At 46.6% G+C, this 22,732-nt stretch overlaps 1 protein-coding gene across 1 annotated transcript in view; it reads right to left on the bottom strand.

Annotated features, from left to right (window-relative positions):
* LOC118939582 (putative uncharacterized protein DDB_G0290521) overlaps nucleotides 1-5,121 on the bottom strand; it is an 89,868-nt gene extending 84,747 nt beyond the window's left edge. The window contains exons 1-2 of the mRNA XM_036947700.1: nucleotides 3,701-5,121; nucleotides 622-1,714 (exon numbers count right to left, since the gene is read on the bottom strand). Coding sequence (XP_036803595.1) covers nucleotides 622-1,361 — 740 coding nt within the window. The 5' untranslated portion in view covers nucleotides 1,362-1,714; nucleotides 3,701-5,121. The remainder of the gene's footprint in view (nucleotides 1-621; nucleotides 1,715-3,700) is intronic.
* Nucleotides 5,122-22,732: the final 17,611 nt, after the last annotated feature.

Below are 22,732 nucleotides of genomic sequence, written 5' to 3'. Positions count from 1 at the left end.
CGGAGATTTGTCTTCCAACAAGACAATGATCCAAAACATAAAGCAAAATCTACAATGGAATGGTTCAAAAATAAACATATCCAGGTGTTAGAATGGCCAAGTCAAAGTCCAGACCTGAATCCAATCGAGAATCTGTGGAAAGAACTGAAAACTGCTGTTCACAAATGCTCTCCATCCAACCTCACTGAGCTCGAGCTGTTTTGCAAGGAGGAATGGGAAAAAATGTCAGTCTCTCGATGTGCAAAACTGATAGAGACATACCCCAAGCGACTTACAGCTGTAATCGCAGCAAAAGGTGGCGCTACAAAGTATTAACTTAAGGGGGCTGAATAATTTTGCACACCCAATTTTTCAGTTTTTGATTTGTTAAAAAAGTTTGAAATATCCAATAAATGTCGTTCCACTTCATGATTGTGTCCCACTTGTTGTTGATTCTTCACAAAAAAATACAGTTTTATATCTTTATGTTTGAAGCCTGAAATGTGGCAAAAGGTCGCAAAGTTCAAGGGGGCCGAATACTTTCGCAAGGCACTGTACATTTGATTGATTGCCCTCGAAGTACACACACACACACACACACACACACACACACACACACTAAAAGATAAGGTAATGACTCACTGTCTGTGGTTGGTGGGGTTTCCCAAGGTGGAGCTGTGAAGTCTCTCTGTCCTCTCTTCCTCCATCCTCTCCAGTCTCTCCTTCTCCATCTCCACGAAGCTGGTGCCTGTTCCGGTCGAGATGGTTCGCGTCAGCCGTGTGTGGGGGGTCCGTTTGGGGGTCTGCGGGGTGCGGGGGGTTTGGGTGGTGACTGGGGTTCGTTTGGGGGTCTGCGGAGTGCGTGGGGTTTGGGTGGTGACTGGGGTTCGTTTGGGGGTCTGTGGAGTGCGGGGGGTCTGGGTGGTGACTGGAGTACGTTTGGGGGTTTGGGGCGTGTGGGGGGTACGGCGTGGGGTCTTGGGGGTTTGAGGTTTGCGTTGATCCCGTACAGGCACCGGGGGTGGGGTTGGAAGGGCTATAGGGGTGGGGGTCTGTATGGCTGTAGTGTTGGTACTGGTATGATTATAAGACTGGGTCTGAACAGGGCGGACTGGTACAGAGGGTATGGATGTTTTGGTGGCAGGTGGTGGCGGGGGGCAGGGTGGCGGTTCAGGGGGTAAAGGTCGCTGGCGGTCGAGGCGTAGGTCTTTATTCTCCTGGGCCAGCCGGTCTAATTGAACCTCCAGCTCATCGATACGGCGTTTCTGGGTCTCCAGGAGCTTCTGCTGGCTCTCTATAATGTTGTTGAGCTCCAGGAGGTACTCCACCGCCCGGTTAGGGCTCTCTGGGCTGCCCTGGCCATGGCGCTGACTAGCGTCCATGCTGCTGGTCTGGTCCTGGTCTCAGTAACCTCACAGGTGATAGGCTAACTGGCTAGCGAAGGGACCAGTCCTGAGCTGTGATAGACTTTGGTTAATGAAGGACCAGTCCTGAGCTGTGATAGGCTAACTGGGTAATGAATTGACCAATCCCGAGCTGTGATAGGCTCACTGCTATGCCCTCCCCCCCACCGGAAGGAAGTGGGGGGGAGAGGGGCGACTATAAAAAGGTCCCTCTAGAGGATCAAGATGTTTTAGTTCCTGGTTTTGCCCTGCCAGAGACGTCGGTTGGCGCGTTGAACATCCGGTTGGCCCAATCAGGTCAGGTGATCTTGAAGGGGTCAGAGTCCCATCTTCTGAAATCATATGAGACAATGTCACCGAGTCAGATTGTCTACAAATCACTGAGTTATATCCAAAGAAGTAGAAGAGTTGAGATTAACTGATGGTAGAGAGGCTGACAGATGAGGCCCTGTTCAAAGTGGATAGACATCTTTCTATCTCAGGTTGTAATAGCTCAACAGACAGGAGGGATGTATGAGGTCATGGAAGAGGTCTGAACTCTCTCACATTTATCCTTCCTGGTCCGTTTATTACACTTCTTGAATAGGATCAACTTTGAATCTACATCTATTCAAAAATAAGAAGGAAAAGAGCTTGACAGTTTTGTCTTGTTCTGTCACTGCTCAGTAGATAAAGGATGATTTCTCCATCTAGCTTTATATTCCTGAGTACTTGTTATATTATATGACAGTTTATCTCACAAATTGTAGAAGGTCAACAACGTCCTCTGCAATCCTCTGTTGGAAAAGAGCTCTTCTTTCTCTGTGTCATCCATTCCAAGAAAAAGGCCAAAAAAGAAAGGAGGAAGAGGAGGGGTTGGATCCAGAAAGGACAAATAAAGAGCAGTAAAAACACTCACACTGCGGTAACCAAGTAGTTTACGCTTAGCAGGTGGGAGTGTCTACTCTGGGTGAATGTGTTCTAATAGCAGGTGGGAGTGTCTACTCTGGGTGGAGCTCTAATAGCAGGTGGGAGTGTCTACTCTGGGTGAATGTGTTCTAATAGCAGGTGGGAGTGTCTACTCTGGGTGAATGTGTTCTAATATCAGGTGGGAGTGTCTACTCTGGGTGGAGCTCTAATAGCAGGTGGGAGTGTCTACTCTGGGTGAATGTGTTCTAATAGCAGGTGGGAGTGTCTACTCTGGGTGAATGTGTTCTAATAGCAGGTAGGAGTGTCTACTCTGGGTGAATGTGTTCTAATAGCAGGTAGGAGTGTCTACTCTGGGTGAATGTGTTCTAATAGCATGTAGGAGTGTCTATTCTGGGTGAATATGTTCTAATAGCAGGTGGGAGTGTCTACTCTGGGTGAATGTGTTCTAATAGCAGGTAGGAGTGTCTACTCTGGGTGAATGTGTTCTAATAGCAGGTGGGAGTGTCTACTCTGGGTGAATGTGTTCTAATAGCAGGTAGGAGTGTCTACTCTGGGTGGAGCGCTAATAGCAGATGGGAGTGTCTACTCTGGGTGGAGCTCTAATAGCAGATGGGAGTGTCTACTCTGGGTGAATGTGTTCTAATAGCAGGTGGGAGTGTCTACTCTGGGTGAATGTGTTCTAATAGCATGTAGGAGTGTCTATTCTGGGTGAATATGTTCTAATAGCAGGTGGGAGTGTCTACTCTGGGTGAATGTGTTCTAATAGCAGGTGGGAGTGTCTACTCTGGGTGGAGCTCTAATAGCAGGTGGGAGTGTCTACTCTGGGTGAATGTGTTCTAATAGCAGGTGGGAGTGTCTACTCTGGGTGAATGTGTTCTAATAGCAGGTGGGAGTGTCTACTCTGGGTGAATGTGTTCTAATAGCAGGTAGGAGTGTCTACTCTGGGTGAATGTGTTCTAATAGCAGGTGGGAGTGTCTACTCTGGGTGAATGTGTTCTAATAGCAGGTAGGAGTGTCTACTCTGGGTGAATGTGTTCTAATAGCAGGTAGGAGTGTCTACTCTGGGTGAATGTGTTCTAATAGCAGGTAGGAGTGTCAACGTGAATGTGTGCAGTTCTGAATTCTGTTCTCTCTCTCTCTCTTTGTATATCTCTCCCAATGTCTCTCTCGCCCTCTGTCTCTGAGGCCGAAACCGCTGCACTGTAAACTCTCCTCACGGGGTTTCAGCTCACCCCATAAATACTGGGAAGCTTCATCTGAAGTCTTTAGAGCAGCAGAAATCACTACTGATCATCATCTAGCTGCACCACACTACCTAACCAGCAGCCTCCACTCTGCTCTCTTAAGACTGTCAGAGTGCCTTCTCCTTACTGTCTTAATGCTTGATATATTGTTTTGTAGTGTCATACCCAGTCAGTAGATTGCAGCATTCTCTGCCTCCACACGTCTTCTTCTTGCCTGTCTTGTGCTGCAGGGTTGAAGGAGGATAAGAAGGAGCCTCGAGGAAATAATCATTGATCCTCTCTCTCTGTCTCCATATGCTCGAATAATCCCGATTTGCTGAGGTCTAAACCGTTTGATAAGATGACGTATTTCGTATTTCATATAGTGAGGGAATCCGCTCCTCTATGTTCCTTTTCTTCAGACGGCAGAGTGCAAGGTGGCCTGTTCTGTCTGGTGCATCGCGGCAACACCGATCCAGTCCCCAGCCCGGTACAGTGTCCCGTTATCACGTTATTGTTTTAGCTCTGAGGCACGCAGGCTGCCGTAGTGTTGAGAGATGATATGGAACCGATCTGGGTTCTGAACACACACGGACAGACACCGTCACGCACCGGCGACAAAAACCACCAATAAAAACATCCTGGGATTTGCGCACTAATGTCTCCACAGCCCAACGCATTCACACGCTAATATGTCAAAATAAGACGCATAGCTGGCTCGGTTAAAGGGTCGTTTTTACGCATTTCAATGGTGGCAGACTCCCGACGTGTCACGTCTCACTCGCAGCAAATATGACAAGCACACTATGAAACACGAGTCTTCAAGACAGATTCAGCAATTTCATAAATTAGTCTAAAAAGATAAGGAGTTCCATATATGTCCCCTTATATCTCCATCTCGTAGTGGTGAAGTTTATTGCAGTCTAATATTTCCTGAAGATAGAATTTTAAGTCCAAATCTGTCTGGCTGTGGTCCTGATGCTGACAGAATGAGCGGCGGGGTGATTAGTCGGTCCATCCCCCGCGGTCCCCGTTCAGCATCGCGTATCCACTGCACCTGCCGCCCCCCTCCGCCATTCTGAAGCACCGCAGAGTGGCCAATACACACTGCAGCTCCTCTCAGATCCTCTCACAAAGAGGAGGATGTGGAGGAGGGGGTAGGAGGCGCGGGGTGCATGTGGTGGCTCGGTTTATGCAAGTGAGTCAGACGAGATATATTGCCACGTTCACATCAACTGGGAAATCAGAACTCGGAAATCTTCGACGACTCTGTGCATCCAAGACAACTGGGAACTCGAATTTTTTTTCACGAGCTCCAACGAGGAAGAACATATTTTGAACGATAATCCAACTCGGAATTCCAAGTCGAAAAATCGGGCATATTTCTAGAGCTCCAACTTTCACACCTGAAGATAACTGACATCATGATCTGTCCTTGTTTTTATCCGAATTTCCAGTTGTCTTCAAAACCCCATTGTGTTCACATGGTAGTTGGAAGTAGGAAACGCTGACATTTCCGATCTGCTTACTGGTTATAGTTTTACACATTCCGCTTTTAACCAGTTAGCAAGTCAGAGAATCCGAGTACCGACTATCACTTGAACGTTGCATTAGTTGTTGCTTTCTCTCCAAACTCTCTGACGTTAGAGCTTACATGTAATGATGACAGTGGCGAGTAAACTGAACTCCTTGAGTCGACCATTTTGGACCGAGGAGAAGCATGTTCTGACAAGAGAGAGTTTCTGCATGAAGAGCCTTAATGGCACAGTCTCTCTCTCCCCATACGGAATAGTAATACATGTGGCTTTATACATCAAAGCACGTGACATCTATTTTAAAATATATGATATATATTTAAAACTCATATATAATGGTGACATACACGTTAATATATGTTAATATATGTTAATAACATACAGTATATAAATCTCATACACCCCTACAAAAAATAATCATATGTATATGTTATTTCATCATGAAAAAATGTACTTTTATTCAATGCATGTATTGCTTAGAAATGTATTCCAGAAAAAAAAACGTTTTTTGTTTTTTTTACGGCATATTTAAAACAAATCACAAATCTCACATGTAGGGATGAGTTATTTTCTAATTGCATTTAGAGTTAGGCAAATGTATGACTACTTTGTCATATCTTTGTATCTACTGTAGTTGTTGCCTTCTCATTTTGAGATTGAGATGGTGTAAACTATTGTATGTTTATAAACGTACAGAAACCTCGGTACAGAAATCTCGGTATGAATGTTTATTATTGTACACTATAGTTGTGGCTGCCCATAAAGTTATGGAATCACATTGTATTTGGTAAAACATGGTTTGGATATTGTTGTAATCCACCATTATTTTGGGAAAGGGATTTCCATTGGGGATTGTTTATGCCCGTTGCCACCAGCAGGGGGCATCTCCCCTCTCTACTTAACAACACTCGAAGAAGACACCTGTGACAACTCTATCGCTTCTCCTACTGTATTTTTGTCTTTGTTCTCTTAAACGGGTACACTACATGACCAAAAATATGTAGACACCTGCTCGTCCCACATCTCATTCCAAAATTATGGGCGTTAATATGGAGTTGGTCCCCCCCCCCCCCCCCCTTCGCTGCTATAACAGCCTCCACTCTTCTGGGAAGGCTTTCCACTAGATGTAGGAACATTGCTGCTATAACAGCCTCCACTCTTCTGGGAAGGTTTTCCACTAGATGTTGGAACATTGCTGCAGGGACTTACTTCCATTGAGCCACAAGAGCATTAGTGAGGTTGGGCACTGGATGTTTGGCGATTAGGCCTGGCTCGCAGTCAGCGTTCCAATTCATCCCAAAGGTGTTTGATGAGGTTGAGGTCAGGGCTCTGTGCAGGCTTTACACCATTCCACCCGACGCTTGGCATTGCACATGGTGAGCTTAGGCTTGTATACGGTTGCTCGACCATGGAAAAACATTTCATGAAGTTCCCGACGAACAGTTCTTGTGCTGAGTTTGCTTCCAGAGGTAGTTTGGAATTCGGTAGTGATTGTTGCAACCGGCCTTCATGATGCTCTCTGCGCTTTTAACGGACCTCTGAGACTATCACAGTGCAGGTGCATTTATACGGAGACTTGATTACACACAGGTGGATTGTATTTATCATCATTAGTCATTTAGGTCAACATTGGATCATTCAGAGATCCTCACTGAACTTCTGGAGAGAGTTTGCTGCACTGAAAGTAAAGGGGCTGAATAATTTTGCACGCCCAATTTTTCAGTTTTTGATTTGTTAAAAAAGTTTGAAATATCCAATAAATGTCGTTCCACTTCATGATTGTGTCCCACTTGTTGTTGATTCTTCACAAAAAAATACAGTTTTATATCTTTATGTTTGAAGCCTGAAATGTGGCAAAAGGTCGCAAAGTTCAAGGGGGCCGAATACTTTCGCAAGGCACTGTAACAACAAAATGGTAGCAACACAACATGGTAGCAGCACAAAACATGGTACCAACATTATTGGGCATAGACAACAGCACAAAGGACAAGAAGGTAGAGTCAACAATACATCATACAAAGCAGCCACAACGGTCAGTAAAATAGTCCATGATTGAGTCTTTGAATGAAGAAATTGAGATAAAACTGTCCAGTTTGAGTGTTTGTTGCAGCTCGTTCCAGTCGCTAGCTACAGCGAATTGAAAAGAGGAGCGACCCAGGGATGTGTGTGCTTGGGTGTTGTATGTGGAGGATGAGGTCTGCAGTAGACATCTCAGATGGGGGGAGTGAGGCCTAAGAGGGTTTTATAAATAAGCATCAACCAGTGGGTCTTGTGACGGGTATACAGAGATGACCAGTTTACAGAGGAGTATAGAGTGCAGTGATGTGTCCTATAAGGAGCATTGGTGGCAAATCTGATGGCCGAATGGTAAAGAACATCTAGCCGCTCGAGAGCACCCTTACCTGCCACTCTATAAATTACATCTCCGTAATCTAGCATGGGTAGGATGGTCATCTGAATCAGGGTTAGTTTTGGCAGCCGGGGTGAAAGAGGAGCGATTACGATAAAGTAAACCTAAGTCTAGATTTAACTTTAGCCTGCAGTGTCACGTTCTGACCTTTATCCTTTGTTATGTCTTTGTTTTAGTATGGTCAGTGCGTGAGTTGGGGTGGGCCGTCTGTTTGTTTTTCTATGTTTGGTTTCTGTGTTCGGCCTAGTGTGGTTCTCAATCAGAGGCAGGTGTCGTTAGCCTTTTTCCACCTGTGTTTGGTGGGTGTTTGTTTTCCGTGTCTGTCGCCACACGGGAACTGTTTCGTTTCACATCGTTTATAGCTTTGTTCGAGTGTTCATTTGTTTTTGTTATTAAATCATTATGGACACTTACCACTCCGCGTTTTGGTCCGATCCCTGCTACACCTCCTCAGACGAAGAGGAGGAAATCCGTTACATGTAGCTTTAATATGTGCTGAGAGAAGGACAGTGTACCGTCTAGCCATACTCCCAAGTACTTGTGTAGGGTGACTACTTCAAGCTCTATACCCTCAGAGGTAGTAATCACACCTGTGGGAAGATGGGAATTCTTCTTACCAAACCACATGACCTTTGTTTTGGAGGTGTTCGGAACAAAGTTAAGGGCAGAGAAAGCTTGTTGGACACTAAGAAAGCTTTGTTGTAGAGCATTTAACACAAAATCCTGGGAGGGCCCAGCTGAGTATAAGAGTGTATCATCTGCATATAAATGGATGAGAGAGCTTCCTACTGCTTGAGCTATGTTGTTGATGTAAATTGAGCATGGGGCCTAGGTTCAAGCCTTGGGGTACTCCCTTGGTGACAGGCAGTGGCTGAGACAGCAGATGTTCTGACTTTATACACTGCACTCTTTGAGAGAGGTAGTTAGCAAACCAGCCCAAAGACCCCTCAGAGACACTGTTACGCACGCCTCTATGAAGAGGGAACGCAACACCCTGCTACAACTAAACTCTCTGTGAAGCGAAAAAAGGTATGGACTGTAGGTGCGAGTAAGAATGACAACAGACAGAATGTGGTACCGTTTACAAGGACTTTATTCCTTTACACGGTAATATGGGGAAAAGGGGCTGGACGGAACCAAAGCAAAGAAAGTAAATCTCAAAGCCCCCCCTCTCCTTATCTTACCTGCCTACCCACTACTTACCTAATTTAGCACCACCTGGTGCCCTAACCAAAATACAGGGGGTGGTCTGCCCAGGTCTTACCTAGTGTGCCTAGACAGTGAATATACTGCGGGTATATGTATGCCCGCGGGCCTCTTGCCTAAGCACTCCCAAGGTGCCTTCCCCTTCCCCCCTGGGAACAAATGAAACAGAATATTAAACAATTTCACAAACAAACTAAGAAACAAAGTAAGCTCTATCTGAGCAACAAACTCACAAAACATACCAACTTCCCAGCAATGAACTCCCATCAAAATCAACCTCTAGCAAAATCGCTCTGCAATGACCTCCCAGCAAATCTCTCTCAGCAATCCCTACCTCCAAATCTCTCTCTCCTGAACAGAACACTGGGTTTTATATAGCTTCAGAATGAATGTAGCTGGAGACAGCTGTGTCTTGACGAGGGGGCGGGGTCAGCTCTCCAATTAGCCCTGGAGTCGACCAATCATCTGCTTGAGGGATTTCAGGAAGCCATTTCCTGAAATAAAACACATGCAAATACACAAACTACAACACAAACTGGGGAACGTAACAGACACCAATACTCCTTAGCCGGCCCACAAGAATGGAATGGTCCACCGTATCAAAAGCTTTGACCAAGTCAATGAAAATAGCAGCACAACATTGCTTAGAATCAAGGGCAATGGTGACATCATTGAGGACCTTTAAGGTTGCAGTGACACATCCATAACCTGAGCGTAAACCAGATTGCATACCAGAGAGAATACTATAGACATCAAGAAAAGCCAGTCAGTTGATTATTGACAAGTTTTCCCAACACTTTTGATAAACAAAGCAAAATAGAAATTGGCCAATAACAGTTAGGATCCGCTTGAAATAAGCTTGAAATAAAGGATGAACCAAGCAATGGAAACCTCCCCAGAAAGGAGAGACAGGCTTGGCGATGATAGGGGCAGCAACCTTAAAGAAGAAACCTGACCCAGATGTTTTTTTGGGGTCAAGATTAAAGAGCTCCTTTTAGCACCTAGGACTCAGTGATTGCTTGCAGGGAGAAACTTTGTAGCGGGGCAGGGGAAAAAGAGGGAGAAGCATCAGGGATCGTCGCATTAGAAGGGGTGGGAGATGAGAAAATGAAAATGTTGGACGGGCAAGGAGGCATGGCTGAGTCAAATAGGAATCCTAAAGTAACTGACTTTGGCCCTCCGGATAGCCTGAGTGCACTTACAGTCAGCCTGAGTATGTGTGTGCAGAGCCTTTCGCCAAATGCAATTCTTGAGGTGGGGTTACTCGGCAAGATCACAGTCGAACCAGGGGACTGAACCTGTTTTTAAATCTCATTTTCTTTATGGGGGCGTGTTTGTTAACAATACCACTGAAAATATCAAAAAAGAAGGTCCAAGCGTCTCATTCTATACCAATTTACATAGGTCAGTTCATGAAGGAAGGCTTGCTCATTAAAGTTTTTTAGCAACCGTCTATGACAAATCAGGACAGGTTGTTTCACTGAGCAGCCATTACGAACACAGGCTGTAAAACAGTGATCACTAAGGTCATTACAGAAAACACCAGACTGATAACTAATCAGGATTATTTGTAAGGATAACATCGAGGAGAGTAGCCTTTTCTGGGTGTTTGGAGTCCTACCTTGTGGGATTGGTAATAATCTGAGAAATATTTAGGGAGTCCAATTGCTTCAGGACTTGGTCAGGTGGTTTAAGCATGTCTCAGTTTAGGTCACCAAGCAGGTCAAATTCAGACTTACACGGAACCCAAACCGGCTGCGCGCATGCGCCATCGTGCGCTATCATCCATACATTTATTTTTTTGTCCCCCTACACCAAACGTGATCACGCCACGCAGGTTAAAATATCAAAATAAACTCTGAACCAATTACATTCATTTGGGGACAGGTCGAAAGGGTACAGGCCGGCAGGGTACAGGCCGGTGCTGATGGAGGACGATAACACCCAGCAACAGTCAACAAAGAGCTATTTGAAAGTTTAAAACCAGCAAATCAAATTGTTTGGGGACAGACTTGGTGGAGACAACCGAGCACTCAAGGTGATCCTTGGTAATGATTGCCACTCCACCACCTTTGGAATATCTGTCTTGCTGAAAAAAGTTTTAACCAGAAAGGTTAACATCAGTGTTCAGAACACTCTTTCTTCCAATTGGTCCATTTTAGGTAATACTGCCATGGGCTAGGTCACATCTGGATTGGAGCATATAAATAGTGTATATGGTGTATACAAGCACATTATCTATAGAAAATGTTGAAAGTAGAAATGGTTATCTGTGTGAAACTTTTATGTTGGAATCGTAAAGTTGAAATGTGTCAATTAATTGGGTGAAAACTGTCAGCGATCTCGACTGGGTTTGCGGGCTAAGAAAAAAATGGAGCCAGATGAAATTCTGTGTTGAATGAATTAATGATTGTAGCTTCTCTGAGGTAATAGTTTAGTAGTTCGTTTCTTTTCTACTCCGTTTATATGGTCTAGGCCTTGGCATCTCCTCACTCAAATGTTATATATTACAGAGTTGTGTTTTTTTTGTGTTTTAACTGTATACTAATGGTAAGCTAACTGCGCTAATGCTAGCCTGTCAAGCCTATAGGGTTGCTATTAGCTTAACGGCTACCGTTAGCAGGCTCGGTTTTGAGATTGTTGTACTGGTTTATGGTTAATTTAGCTATTTTAAAATACATTTTTTATTTAAACATAGTACATGAGATTTTTTGATGAAAACGGAGAAGGATTTTTTTTTTTTAAATACAAGTCAATATATTAGCTAGTATGACTTTTAAATAGATCATTTATGTTTCTATAGTTACAGTATGTCTGACCCTAGTTATTGTGTTAATTGTTTGTTTCAAATCAAATTTTATTTGTCACATACACATGGTTAGCAGATGTTAGTGCGAGTGTAGCGAAATGCTTGTGCTTCTAGTTCCGACAATGCAGTAATAACCAACAAGTAATCTAACTAACAATTCCAAAACTACTGTCTTATACACAGTGTAAGGGGATAAAGAATATGTACATAAGGATATATGAATGAGTGATGGTACAGAGCAGCATAGGCAGGATACAGTGGATGGTATCGAGTACAGTATATACATGAGGTGAGTATGTAAACAAAGTGGCATAGTTAAAGTGGCTAGTGATACATGTATTACATAAGGATGCAGTCGATGATATAGAGTACAGTATATACGTATGCATATGAGATGAATAATGTAGAGTAAGTAACATTATATAAGGTAGCATTGTTTAAAGTGGCTAGTGATATATTTACATCATTTCCCATCAATTCCCATTATTAAAGTGGCTGGAGTTGAGTCAGTGACAGTGTCAGTGTGTTGGCAGCAGCCACTCAATGTTAGTGGTGGCTGTTCAACAGTCTGATGGCCTTGAGATAGAAGCTGTTTTTCAGTCTCTCGGTCCCAGCTTTGATGCACCTGTACTGACCTCGCCTTCTGGAGGATAGCGGGGTGAACAGGCAGTGGCTCGGGTGGTTGATGTCCTTGATGATCTTTATGGCCTTCCTGTAACATCGGGTGGTGTAGGTGTCCTGGAGGGCAGGTAGTTTGCCCCCGGTGATGCGTTGTGCAGACCTCACTACCCTCTGGAGAGCCTTACGGTTGTGGGCGGAGCGGTTGCTGTACCAGGCGGTGATACAGCCCGCCAGGATGCTCTCGATTGTGCATCTGTAGAAGTTTGTGAGTGCTTTTGGTGACAAACCGAATTTCTTCAGCCTCCTGAGGTTGAAGAGGCGCTGCTGCGCCTTCTTCACGATGACGAGCTTGGTGTTGAATGCCGAGCTGTAGTCGATGAACAGCATTCTCACATAGGTATTCCTCTTGTCCAGATGGGTTAGGGCAGTGTGCAGTGTGGTTGAGATTGCATCGTCTGTGAACCTATTTGGGCGGTAAGCAAATTGGAGTGGGTGTAGGGTGTCGGGTAGGGTGGAGGTGATATGGTCCTTGACTAGTCTCTCAAAGCACTTCATGATGACGGAAGTGAGTGCTACGGGGCGGTAGTCGTTTAGCTCAGTTACCTTAGCTTTCTTGGGAACAGGAACAATGGTGGCCCTCTTGAAGCATGTGGGAACAGCAGACTGGTATAGGGATTGATTGAATATGTCCGTAAACACACCGGCCAGCTGGTCTGCGCATGCTCTGAGGGCGCGGCTGGGGATGCCGTCTGGGCCTGCAGCCTTGCGAGGGTTAACACGTTTAAATGTCTTACTCACCTCGGCTGCAGTGAAGGAGAGTTCGCATGTTTTCGTTGCAGGCCGTGTCAGTGGCACTGTATTGTCCTCAAAGCGGGAAAAAAAGTTATTTAGTCTGCCTGGGAGCAGGACATCCTGGTCCGTGACTGGGCTGGATTTCTTCCTGTAGTCCGTGATTGACTGTAGACCCTGCCACATGCCTCTTGTGTCTGAGCCGTTGAATTGAGATTCTACTTTGTCTCTGTACTGACGCTTAGCTTGTTTGATAGCCTTGCGGAGGGAATAGCTGCACTGTTTGTATTCGGTCATGTTACCAGTCACCTTGCCCTGATTAAAAGCAGTGGTTCGGGCTTTCAGTTTCACGCGAATGCTGCCATCAATCCACGGTTTCTGGTTAGGGAATGTTTTAATCGTTGCTATGGGAACGACATCTTCAACGCACGTTCTAATGTATTTGCACACCGAATCAGCGTATTCGTCAATATTGTTATCTGACTCAATACGAAACATCTCCCAGTCCACGTGATGGAAGCAGTCTTGGAGTGTGGAGTCAGCTTGGTCGGACCAGCGTTGGACAGACCTCAGCGTGGGAGCCTCTTGTTTTAGTTTCTGTCTGTAGGCAGGGATCAACAAAATGGAGTCGTGGTCAGCTTTTCCGAAAGGAAGGCGGGGCAGGGCCTTATATGCGTCGCGGAAGTTAGAGTAACAATGATTCAAGGTTTTTCCACCCCTGGTTGCGCAATCGATATGCTGATAAAATTTAGGGAGTCTTGTTTTCAGATTAGCTTTGTTAAAATCCCCAGCTACAATGAATGCAGCCTCCGGATAAATGGATTCCAGTTTGCAAAGAGTCAAATAAAGTTCGTTCAGAGCCATCGATGTGTCTGCTTGGGGGGGGATATATACGGCTGTGATTATAATCGAAGAGAATTCTCTTGGTAGATATTGCGGTCTACATTTGATTGTGAGGAATTCTAAATCAGGTGAACAGAAGGATTTGAGTTCCTGTATGTTTCTTTCATCACACCATGTCTCGTTAGCCATAAGGCATACGCCCCCGCCCCTCTTCTTACCAGAAAGATGTTTGTTTCTGTCGGCGCGATGCGTGGAGAAACCCGCTGGCTGCACCGGCTCCGATAGCGTCTCTCCAGTGAGCCATGTTTCCGTGAAGCAAAGAACGTTACAGTCTCTGATGTCCCTCTGGAATGCTACCCTTGCTCGGATTTCATCAACCTTGTTGTCAAGAGACTGGACATTGGCGAGAAGAATGCTAGGGAGTGGTGCACGATGTGCCCGTCTCCGGAGTCTGACCAGAAGACCGCCTCGTTTCTCTCTTTTTCGGAGTCGTTTTTTTGGGTCGCTGCATGGGATCCAATCCGTTGTCCTGGGTGAAAGGCAGAACACAGGATCCGCGTTGCGAAAAACATATTATTGGTCGTACTGATGGTGAGTTGACGCTGATCTTATATTCAGTAGTTCTTCTCGACTGTATGTAATGAAACCTAAGATGACCTGGGGTACTAATGTAAGAAATAACACGTAAAAAAACAAAACACTGCATAGTTTCCTAGGAACGCGAAGCGAAGCGAGGCGGCCATCTCTGTCGGCGCCGGAATCATGCTGGTCAGGACGTGAGTTGTGTGGGCATTCTATGTTTTGTGTGTCTAGGGTGTTTTTCTGTGTTCAGCCTAGTATGGTTCTCAATCAGAGGCAGGTGTCGTTAGTTGTCTCTGATTGAGAATCATACTTAGGTAGCCTGGGTTTCACTGTTGTTTTGTGGGTGGTTGTTTCCGTGTCTGTGTTTTACACCACACGGTACTGTTTTGGGTTTCGGTTATTCACGTTACGTTTATTGTTTTTGCATTTTAGTGTTCAGTTTATGTGTTTTAATAAACAGCCATGGACACTTACCACACCGCATATTGGTCCTCCGATCCTTCTCGCCTCTCCCCCAAAACCATTACAATGTTCAAGACTTTTACAGCATCTGACTGAATTATTATATTATGTTTTGCAGAGGGAAATTCACTGTGCCTGGAACGTTAACGTTACGCCCCAAAGAACATCTAGAGGGCGGTCATACAACCAGGCCAACAGTTCCAACGCTTTTGGGTGCTTCAGATCTGGGTTTCCCAGACCCGGTCCTGGGACCATGTTTTGGGTGCTTCAGATCTGGGTTTCCCAGACCCGGTCCTGGGGCCATGTTTTGGGTGCTTCAGATCTGGGTTTCCCAGATCCGGTCCTGGGGCCATGTTTTGGGTGCTTCAGATCTGGGTTTCCCAGACCCGGTCCTGGGGCCATGTTTTGGGTGCTTCAGATCTGGGTTTCCCAGACCCGGTCCTGGCGCCATGTTTTGGGTGCTTCAGATCTGGGTTTCCCAGACCCGGTCCTGGGGCCATGTTTTGGGTGCTTCAGATCTGGGTTTCCCAGACCCGGTCCTGGCGCCATGTTTTGGGTGCTTCAGATCTGGGTTTCCCAGACCCGGTCCTGGCGCCATGTTTTGGGTGCTTCAGATCTGGGTTTCCCAGACCCGGTCCTGGGGCCATGTTTTGGGTGCTTCAGATCTGGGTTTCCCAGACCCGGTCCTGGGGCCATGTTTTGGGTGCTTCAGATCTGGGTTTCCCAGACCCGGTCCTGGGGCCATGTTTTGGGTGCTTGAGATCTGGGTTTCCCAGACCCGGTCCTGGGGCCATGTTTTGGGTGCTTCAGATCTGGGTTTCCCAGACCCGGTCCTGGGGCCATGTTTTGGGTGCTTCAGATCTGGGTTTCCCAAACCCGGTCCTGGGGCCATGTTTTGGGTGCTTCAGATCTGGGTTTCCCAGACCCGGTCCTGGGGCCATGTTTTGGGTGCTTCAGATCTGGGTTTCCCAGACCCGGTCCTGGGGCCATGTTTTGGGTGCTTCAGATCTGGGTTTCCCAAACCCGGTCCTGGGGCCATGTTTTGGGTGCTTCAGATCTGGGTTTCCCATAACCAGAGTACCTTCTTCCATATGTTTTGGCAGTCTCTCACATGCCTTTTGGCAAACACCAAACGTGTGTTTGCTTATTTTTTTCTTTAAGCAATGGCTTTTTCCATGGCCACTCTTCCATAAAACCCAGCTCTGTGGAGTGTACGGCTTAAAGTGGTCCTGTGGACAGATACTCCAATCTCCGCAAAGCTGCATCAGGGCTATCTTTGGTCTCTTTGTTGCCTCTCTGATTAATGCCCTCCTTGCCTGGTCCGTGAGTTTTGGTGGGCGGCTCTCTCTTGGCAGGTTTGTTGTGGTGACCTATTCTTTCCATTTTTTTAAATAATGGATTTAATGGTGCTCCGTGGGATGTTCAAAGTCTCTGATATTTTTTGGGGTGGTGCCCCTTACTTAATGGTGTTGCAGACTGGGGCCTTTCAGAACAGGTGTACACTGAGATCATGTGACAGATCATGTGACACTTAGATTGCACACAGGTGGACTTTATTTAACTAATTATGTGACTTCTGAAGGTAATCGGTTGCACCAGATCTTATTTAGGGGCTTCATAGCAAAGAATACATATGTACCCACCACTTTTCCGTTATTTAGATATTTTTGAAACAAGTTATTGTTTTCATTTCACTTTACCAATTTGGACTATTTTCTTTGTTTGTCCATTACATGAAATCCAAATAAACATCCATTTAAATTACAGGTTGTAAAGCAACAAAATAGGAAAAACGCCAAGGGGGATTGTCACGACTCCGACCGAAGGACACTCCCCTTCCCGTTCGGGTGGCGCTCGGCGCTCGTCGTGGCCGGCCTACTAGCTGCCACTGATTATTTCCTCCCCCTCCTTATGTGTTTATTGAGTGCACCTGTTTTGAGTTAGGTAGTTAGTAGTAAGGCTTTATTAGTCAGCCGGCCCGCATGGTTCCTTGTGCGGGATTAATTATTGTGACCGTCGGTTTGGTGTACTTGTGTGCACGTCTATGGGTTGTGTGTTTTCCCATTTTGTGGGGGTTTCCTGGACAGTTTAAGTCCCCCTGTTTGGGGCATTTGTTTGTTCATTTACGCCCTGTGTTTTCGTGAGGGTTGGCTTATGTTCGCCGTTTCTCTGTGCATTAAAATAGCACTCCCCTGAACTCTCTGCTTCCTGCGCCTGACTCCTCACCCACTACACTCAGACCGTTACAGGGATGAAATACTATTGTACGGCACTGTATTTTCTCACATGTTTGCTGTGCCCCAAATGGCGTGCAATTCCCTACATAGTGCATTCTCTTTGGCAAGGGCCCACAGAAGTAGTACACTACATAGGGAATGGGATGATGGGAGCCTGGTGGCAGAGTTATCAGGTACACTAGTGACTTTACATTGAGCCCTGGTGATGGAAACCTGGTGGCAGAGTTATCAGGTACACTAATGACTTTACATTGAGCCCTGGTGATGGGAGCCTGGTGGCAGAGTTATCAGGTACACTAGTGACTTTACATTGAGCCCTGGTGATGGGAACCTGGTGGCAGAGTTATCAGGTACACTAGTGACTTTACATTGAGCCCTGGTGATGGGAACCTGGTGGCAGAGTTATCAGGTACACTAGTGACTTTACATTGAGCCCTGGTGATGGGAGCCTGGTGGCAGAGTTATCAGGTACACTAGTGACTTTACATTGAGCCCTGGTGATGGGAACCTGGTGCCAGAGTTATCAGGTACACTAGTGACTTTACATTGAGCCCTGGTGATGGGAACCTGGTGGCAGAGTTATCAGGTACACTAGTGACTTTACATTGAGCCCTGGTGATGGGAACCTGGTGCCAGAGTTATCAGGTACACTAGTGACTTTACATTGAGCCCTGGTGATGGGAGCCTGGTGGCAGAGTTATCAGGTACACTAGTGACTTTACATTGAGCCCTGGTGATGGGAACCTGGTGGCAGAGTTATCAGGTACACTAGTGACTTTACATTGAGCCCTGGTGATGGGAACCTGGTGGCAGAGTTATCAGGTACACTAGTGACATTACATTGAGCCCTGGTGATGGGAGCCTGGTGGCAGAGTTATCAGGTACACTAGTGACTTTACATTGAGCCCTGGTGATGGGAACCTGGTGGCAGAGTTATCAGGTACACTAGTGACTTTACATTGAGCCCTGGTGATGGGAACCTGGTGGCAGAGTTATCAGGTACACTAGTGACATTACATTGAGCCCTGGTGATGGGAGCCTGGTGGCAGAGTTATCAGGTACACTAGTGACTTTACATTGAGCCCTGGTGATGGGAACCTGGTGGCAGAGTTATCAGGTACACTAGTGACTTTACATTGAGCCCTGGTGATGGGAACCTGGTGGCAGAGTTATCAGGTACACTAGTGACTTTACATTGAGCCCTGGTGATGGGAACCTGGTGGCAGAGTTATCAGGTACACTAGTGACATTACATTGAGCCCTGGTGATGGGAGCCTGGTGGCAGAGTTATCAGGTACACTAGTGACTTTACATTGAGCCCTGGTGATGGGAACCTGGTGGCAGAGTTATCAGGTACACTAGTGACTTTACATTGAGCCCTGGTGATGGGAACCTGGTGGCAGAGTTATCAGGTACACTAGTGACATTACATTAAGCCCTGGTGATGGGAGCCTGGTGGCAGAGTTATCAGGTACACTAGTGACTTTACATTGAGCCCTGGTGATGGGAACCTGGTGGCAGAGTTATCAGGTACACTAGTGACTTTACATTGAGCCCTGGTGATGGGAACCTGGTGGCAGAGTTATCAGGTACACTAGTGACTTTACATTGAGCCCTGGTGATGGGAGCCTGGTGGCAGAGTTATCAGGTACACTAGTGGCTTTACATTGAGCCCTGGTGATGGGAACCTGGTGGCAGAGTTATCAGGTACACTAGTGACTTTACATTGAGCCCTGGTGATGGGAACCTGGTGGCAGAGTTATCAGGTACACTAGTGACTTTACATTGAGCCCTGGTGATGGGAGCCTGGTGGCAGAGTTATCAGGTACACTAGTGACTTTACATTGAGCCCTGGTGATGGGAACCTGGTGCCAGAGTTATCAGGTACACTAGTGACTTTACATTGAGCCCTGGTGATGGGAACCTGGTGGCAGAGTTATCAGGTACACTAGTGACTTTACATTGAGCCCTGGTGATGGGAGCCTGGTGGCAGAGTTATCAGGTACACTAGTGACATTACATTGAGCCCTGGTGATGGGAGCCTGGTGGCAGAGTTATCAGCTACACTAGTGACTTTACATTGAGCCCTGGTGATGGGAACCTGGTGGCAGAGTTATCAGGTACACTAGTGACTTTACATTGAGCCCTGGTGATGAGAACCTGGTGGCAGAGTTATCAGGTACACTAGTGACTTTACATTGAGCCCTGGTGATGGGAACCTGGTGGCAGAGTTATCAGGTACACTAGTGACTTTACATTGAGCCCTGGTGATGGGAACCTGGTGGCAGAGTTATCAGGTACACTAGTGACTTTACATTGAGCCCTGGTGATGGGAACCTGGTGGCAGAGTTATCAGGTACACTAGTGACTTTATATTGAGCCCTGGTGATGGGAGCCTGGTGGTAGAGTTATCAGGTACACTAGTGACTTTACATTGAGCCCTGGTGATGGGAACCTGGTGGCAGAGTTATCAGGTACACTAGTGACTTTACATTGAGCCCTGGTGATGGGAACCTGGTGGCAGAGTTATCAGGTACACTAGTGACTTTACATTGAGCCCTGGTGATGGGAACCTGGTGGCAGAGTTATCAGGTACACTAGTGACTTTACATTGAGCCCTGGTGATGGGAGCCTGGTGGCAGAGTTATCAGGTACACTAGTGACTTTACATTGAGCCCTGGTGATGGGAACCTGGTGCCAGAGTTATCAGGTACACTAGTGACTTTACATTGAGCCCTGGTGATGGGAACCTGGTGCCAGAGTTATCAGGTACACTAGTGACTTTACATTGAGCCCTGGTGATGGGAGCCTGGTGGCAGAGTTATCAGGTACACTAGTGACTTTACATTGAGCCCTGGTGATGGGAACCTGGTGGCATAGTTATCAGGTACACTAGTGACTTTACATTGAGCCCTGGTGATGGGAACCTGGTGGCAGAGTTATCAGGTACACTAGTGACTTTACATTGAGCCCTGGTGATGGGAGCCTGGTGGCAGAGTTATCAGGTACACTAGTGACTTTACATTGAGCCCTGGTGATGGGAACCTGGTGGCAGAGTTATCAGGTACACTAGTGACTTTACATTGAGCCCTGGTGATGGGAACCTGGTGGCAGAGTTATCAGGTACACTAGTGACTTTACATTGAGCCCTGGTGATGGGAACCTGGTGGCAGAGTTATCAGGTACACTAGTGACATTACATTGAGCCCTGGTGATGGGAGCCTGGTGGCAGAGTTATCAGGTACACTAGTGACTTTACATTGAGCCCTGGTGATGGGAGCCTGGTGGCAGAGTTATCAGATACACTAGTGACTTTACATTGAGCCCTGGTGATGGGAGCCTGGTGGCAGAGTTATCAGGTACACTAGTGACTTTACATTGAGCCCTGGTGATGGGAACCTGGTGCCAGAGTTATCAGGTACACTAGTGACTTTACATTGAGCCCTGGTGATGGGAACCTGGTGGCAGAGTTATCAGGTACACTAGTGACTTTACATTGAGCCCTGGTGATGGGAGCCTGGTGGCAGAGTTATCAGGTACACTAGTGACATTACATTGAGCCCTGGTGATGGGAGCCTGGTGGCAGAGTTATCAGGTACACTAGTGACTTTACATTGAGCCCTGGTGATGGGAACCTGGTGGCAGAGTTATCAGGTACACTAGTGACTTTACATTGAGCCCTGGTGATGAGAACCTGGTGGCAGAGTTATCAGGTACACTAGTGACTTTACATTGAGCCCTGGTGATGGGAACCTGGTGGCAGAGTTATCAGGTACACTAGTGACTTTACATTGAGCCCTGGTGATGGGAGCCTGGTGGCAGAGTTATCAGGTACACTAGTGACTTTACATTGAGCCCTGGTGATGGGAACCTGGTGGCAGAGTTATCAGGTACACTAGTGACATTACATTGAGCCCTGGTGATGGGAGCCTGGTGGCAGAGTTATCAGGTACACTAGTGACTTTACATTGAGCCCTGGTGATGGGAACCTGGTGGCAGAGTTATCAGGTACACTAGTGACTTTACATTGAGCCCTGGTGATGGGAACCTGGTGGCAGAGTTATCAGGTACACTAGTGACTTTACATTGAGCCCTGGTGATGGGAGCCTGGTGGCAGAGTTATCAGGTACACTAGTGACTTTACATTGAGCCCTGGTGATGGGAACCTGGTGGCAGAGTTATCAGGTACACTAGTGACTTTACATTGAGCCCTGGTGATGGGAACCTGGTGGCAGAGTTATCAGGTACACTAGTGACTTTACATTGAGCCCTGGTGATGGGAGCCTGGTGGCAGAGTTATCAGGTACACTAGTGACTTTACATTGAGCCCTGGTGATGGGAACCTGGTGCCAGAGTTATCAGGTACACTAGTGACTTTACATTGAGCCCTGGTGATGGGAACCTGGTGGCAGAGTTATCAGGTACACTAGTGACTTTACATTGAGCCCTGGTGATGGGAGCCTGGTGGCAGAGTTATCAGGTACACTAGTGACATTACATTGAGCCCTGGTGATGGGAGCCTGGTGGCAGAGTTATCAGCTACACTAGTGACTTTACATTGAGCCCTGGTGATGGGAACCTGGTGGCAGAGTTATCAGGTACACTAGTGACTTTACATTGAGCCCTGGTGATGAGAACCTGGTGGCAGAGTTATCAGGTACACTAGTGACTTTACATTGAGCCCTGGTGATGGGAACCTGGTGGCAGAGTTATCAGGTACACTAGTGACTTTACATTGAGCCCTGGTGATGGGAACCTGGTGGCAGAGTTATCAGGTACACTAGTGACTTTACATTGAGCCCTGGTGATGGGAACCTGGTGGCAGAGTTATCAGGTACACTAGTGACTTTATATTGAGCCCTGGTGATGGGAGCCTGGTGGTAGAGTTATCAGGTACACTAATGACTTTACATTGAGCCCTGGTGATGGGAACCTGGTGGCAGAGTTATCAGGTACACTAGTGACTTTACATTGAGCCCTGGTGATGGGAACCTGGTGGCAGAGTTATCAGGTACACTAGTGACTTTACATTGAGCCCTGGTGATGGGAACCTGGTGGCAGAGTTATCAGGTACACTAGTGACTTTACATTGAGCCCTGGTGATGGGAGCCTGGTGGCAGAGTTATCAGGTACACTAGTGACTTTACATTGAGCCCTGGTGATGGGAACCTGGTGCCAGAGTTATCAGGTACACTAGTGACTTTACATTGAGCCCTGGTGATGGGAACCTGGTGCCAGAGTTATCAGGTACACTAGTGACTTTACATTGAGCCCTGGTGATGGGAGCCTGGTGGCAGAGTTATCAGGTACACTAGTGACTTTACATTGAGCCCTGGTGATGGGAACCTGGTGGCATAGTTATCAGGTACACTAGTGACTTTACATTGAGCCCTGGTGACGGGAACCTGGTGGCAGAGTTATCAGGTACACTAGTGACTTTACATTGAGCCCTGGTGATGGGAGCCTGGTGGCAGAGTTATCAGGTACACTAGTGACTTTACATTGAGCCCTGGTGATGGGAACCTGGTGGCAGAGTTATCAGGTACACTAGTGACTTTACATTGAGCCCTGGTGATGGGAACCTGGTGGCAGAGTTATCAGGTACACTAGTGACTTTACATTGAGCCCTGGTGATGGGAACCTGGTGGCAGAGTTATCAGGTACACTAGTGACATTACATTGAGCCCTGGTGATGGGAGCCTGGTGGCAGAGTTATCAGGTACA

Source organism: Oncorhynchus mykiss, chromosome 16, assembly GCF_013265735.2.
Source record: "Oncorhynchus mykiss isolate Arlee chromosome 16, USDA_OmykA_1.1, whole genome shotgun sequence".
Lineage (NCBI taxonomy): Eukaryota > Metazoa > Chordata > Actinopteri > Salmoniformes > Salmonidae > Oncorhynchus > Oncorhynchus mykiss.
This window is presented reverse-complemented; position numbering and strand designations above follow the sequence as displayed.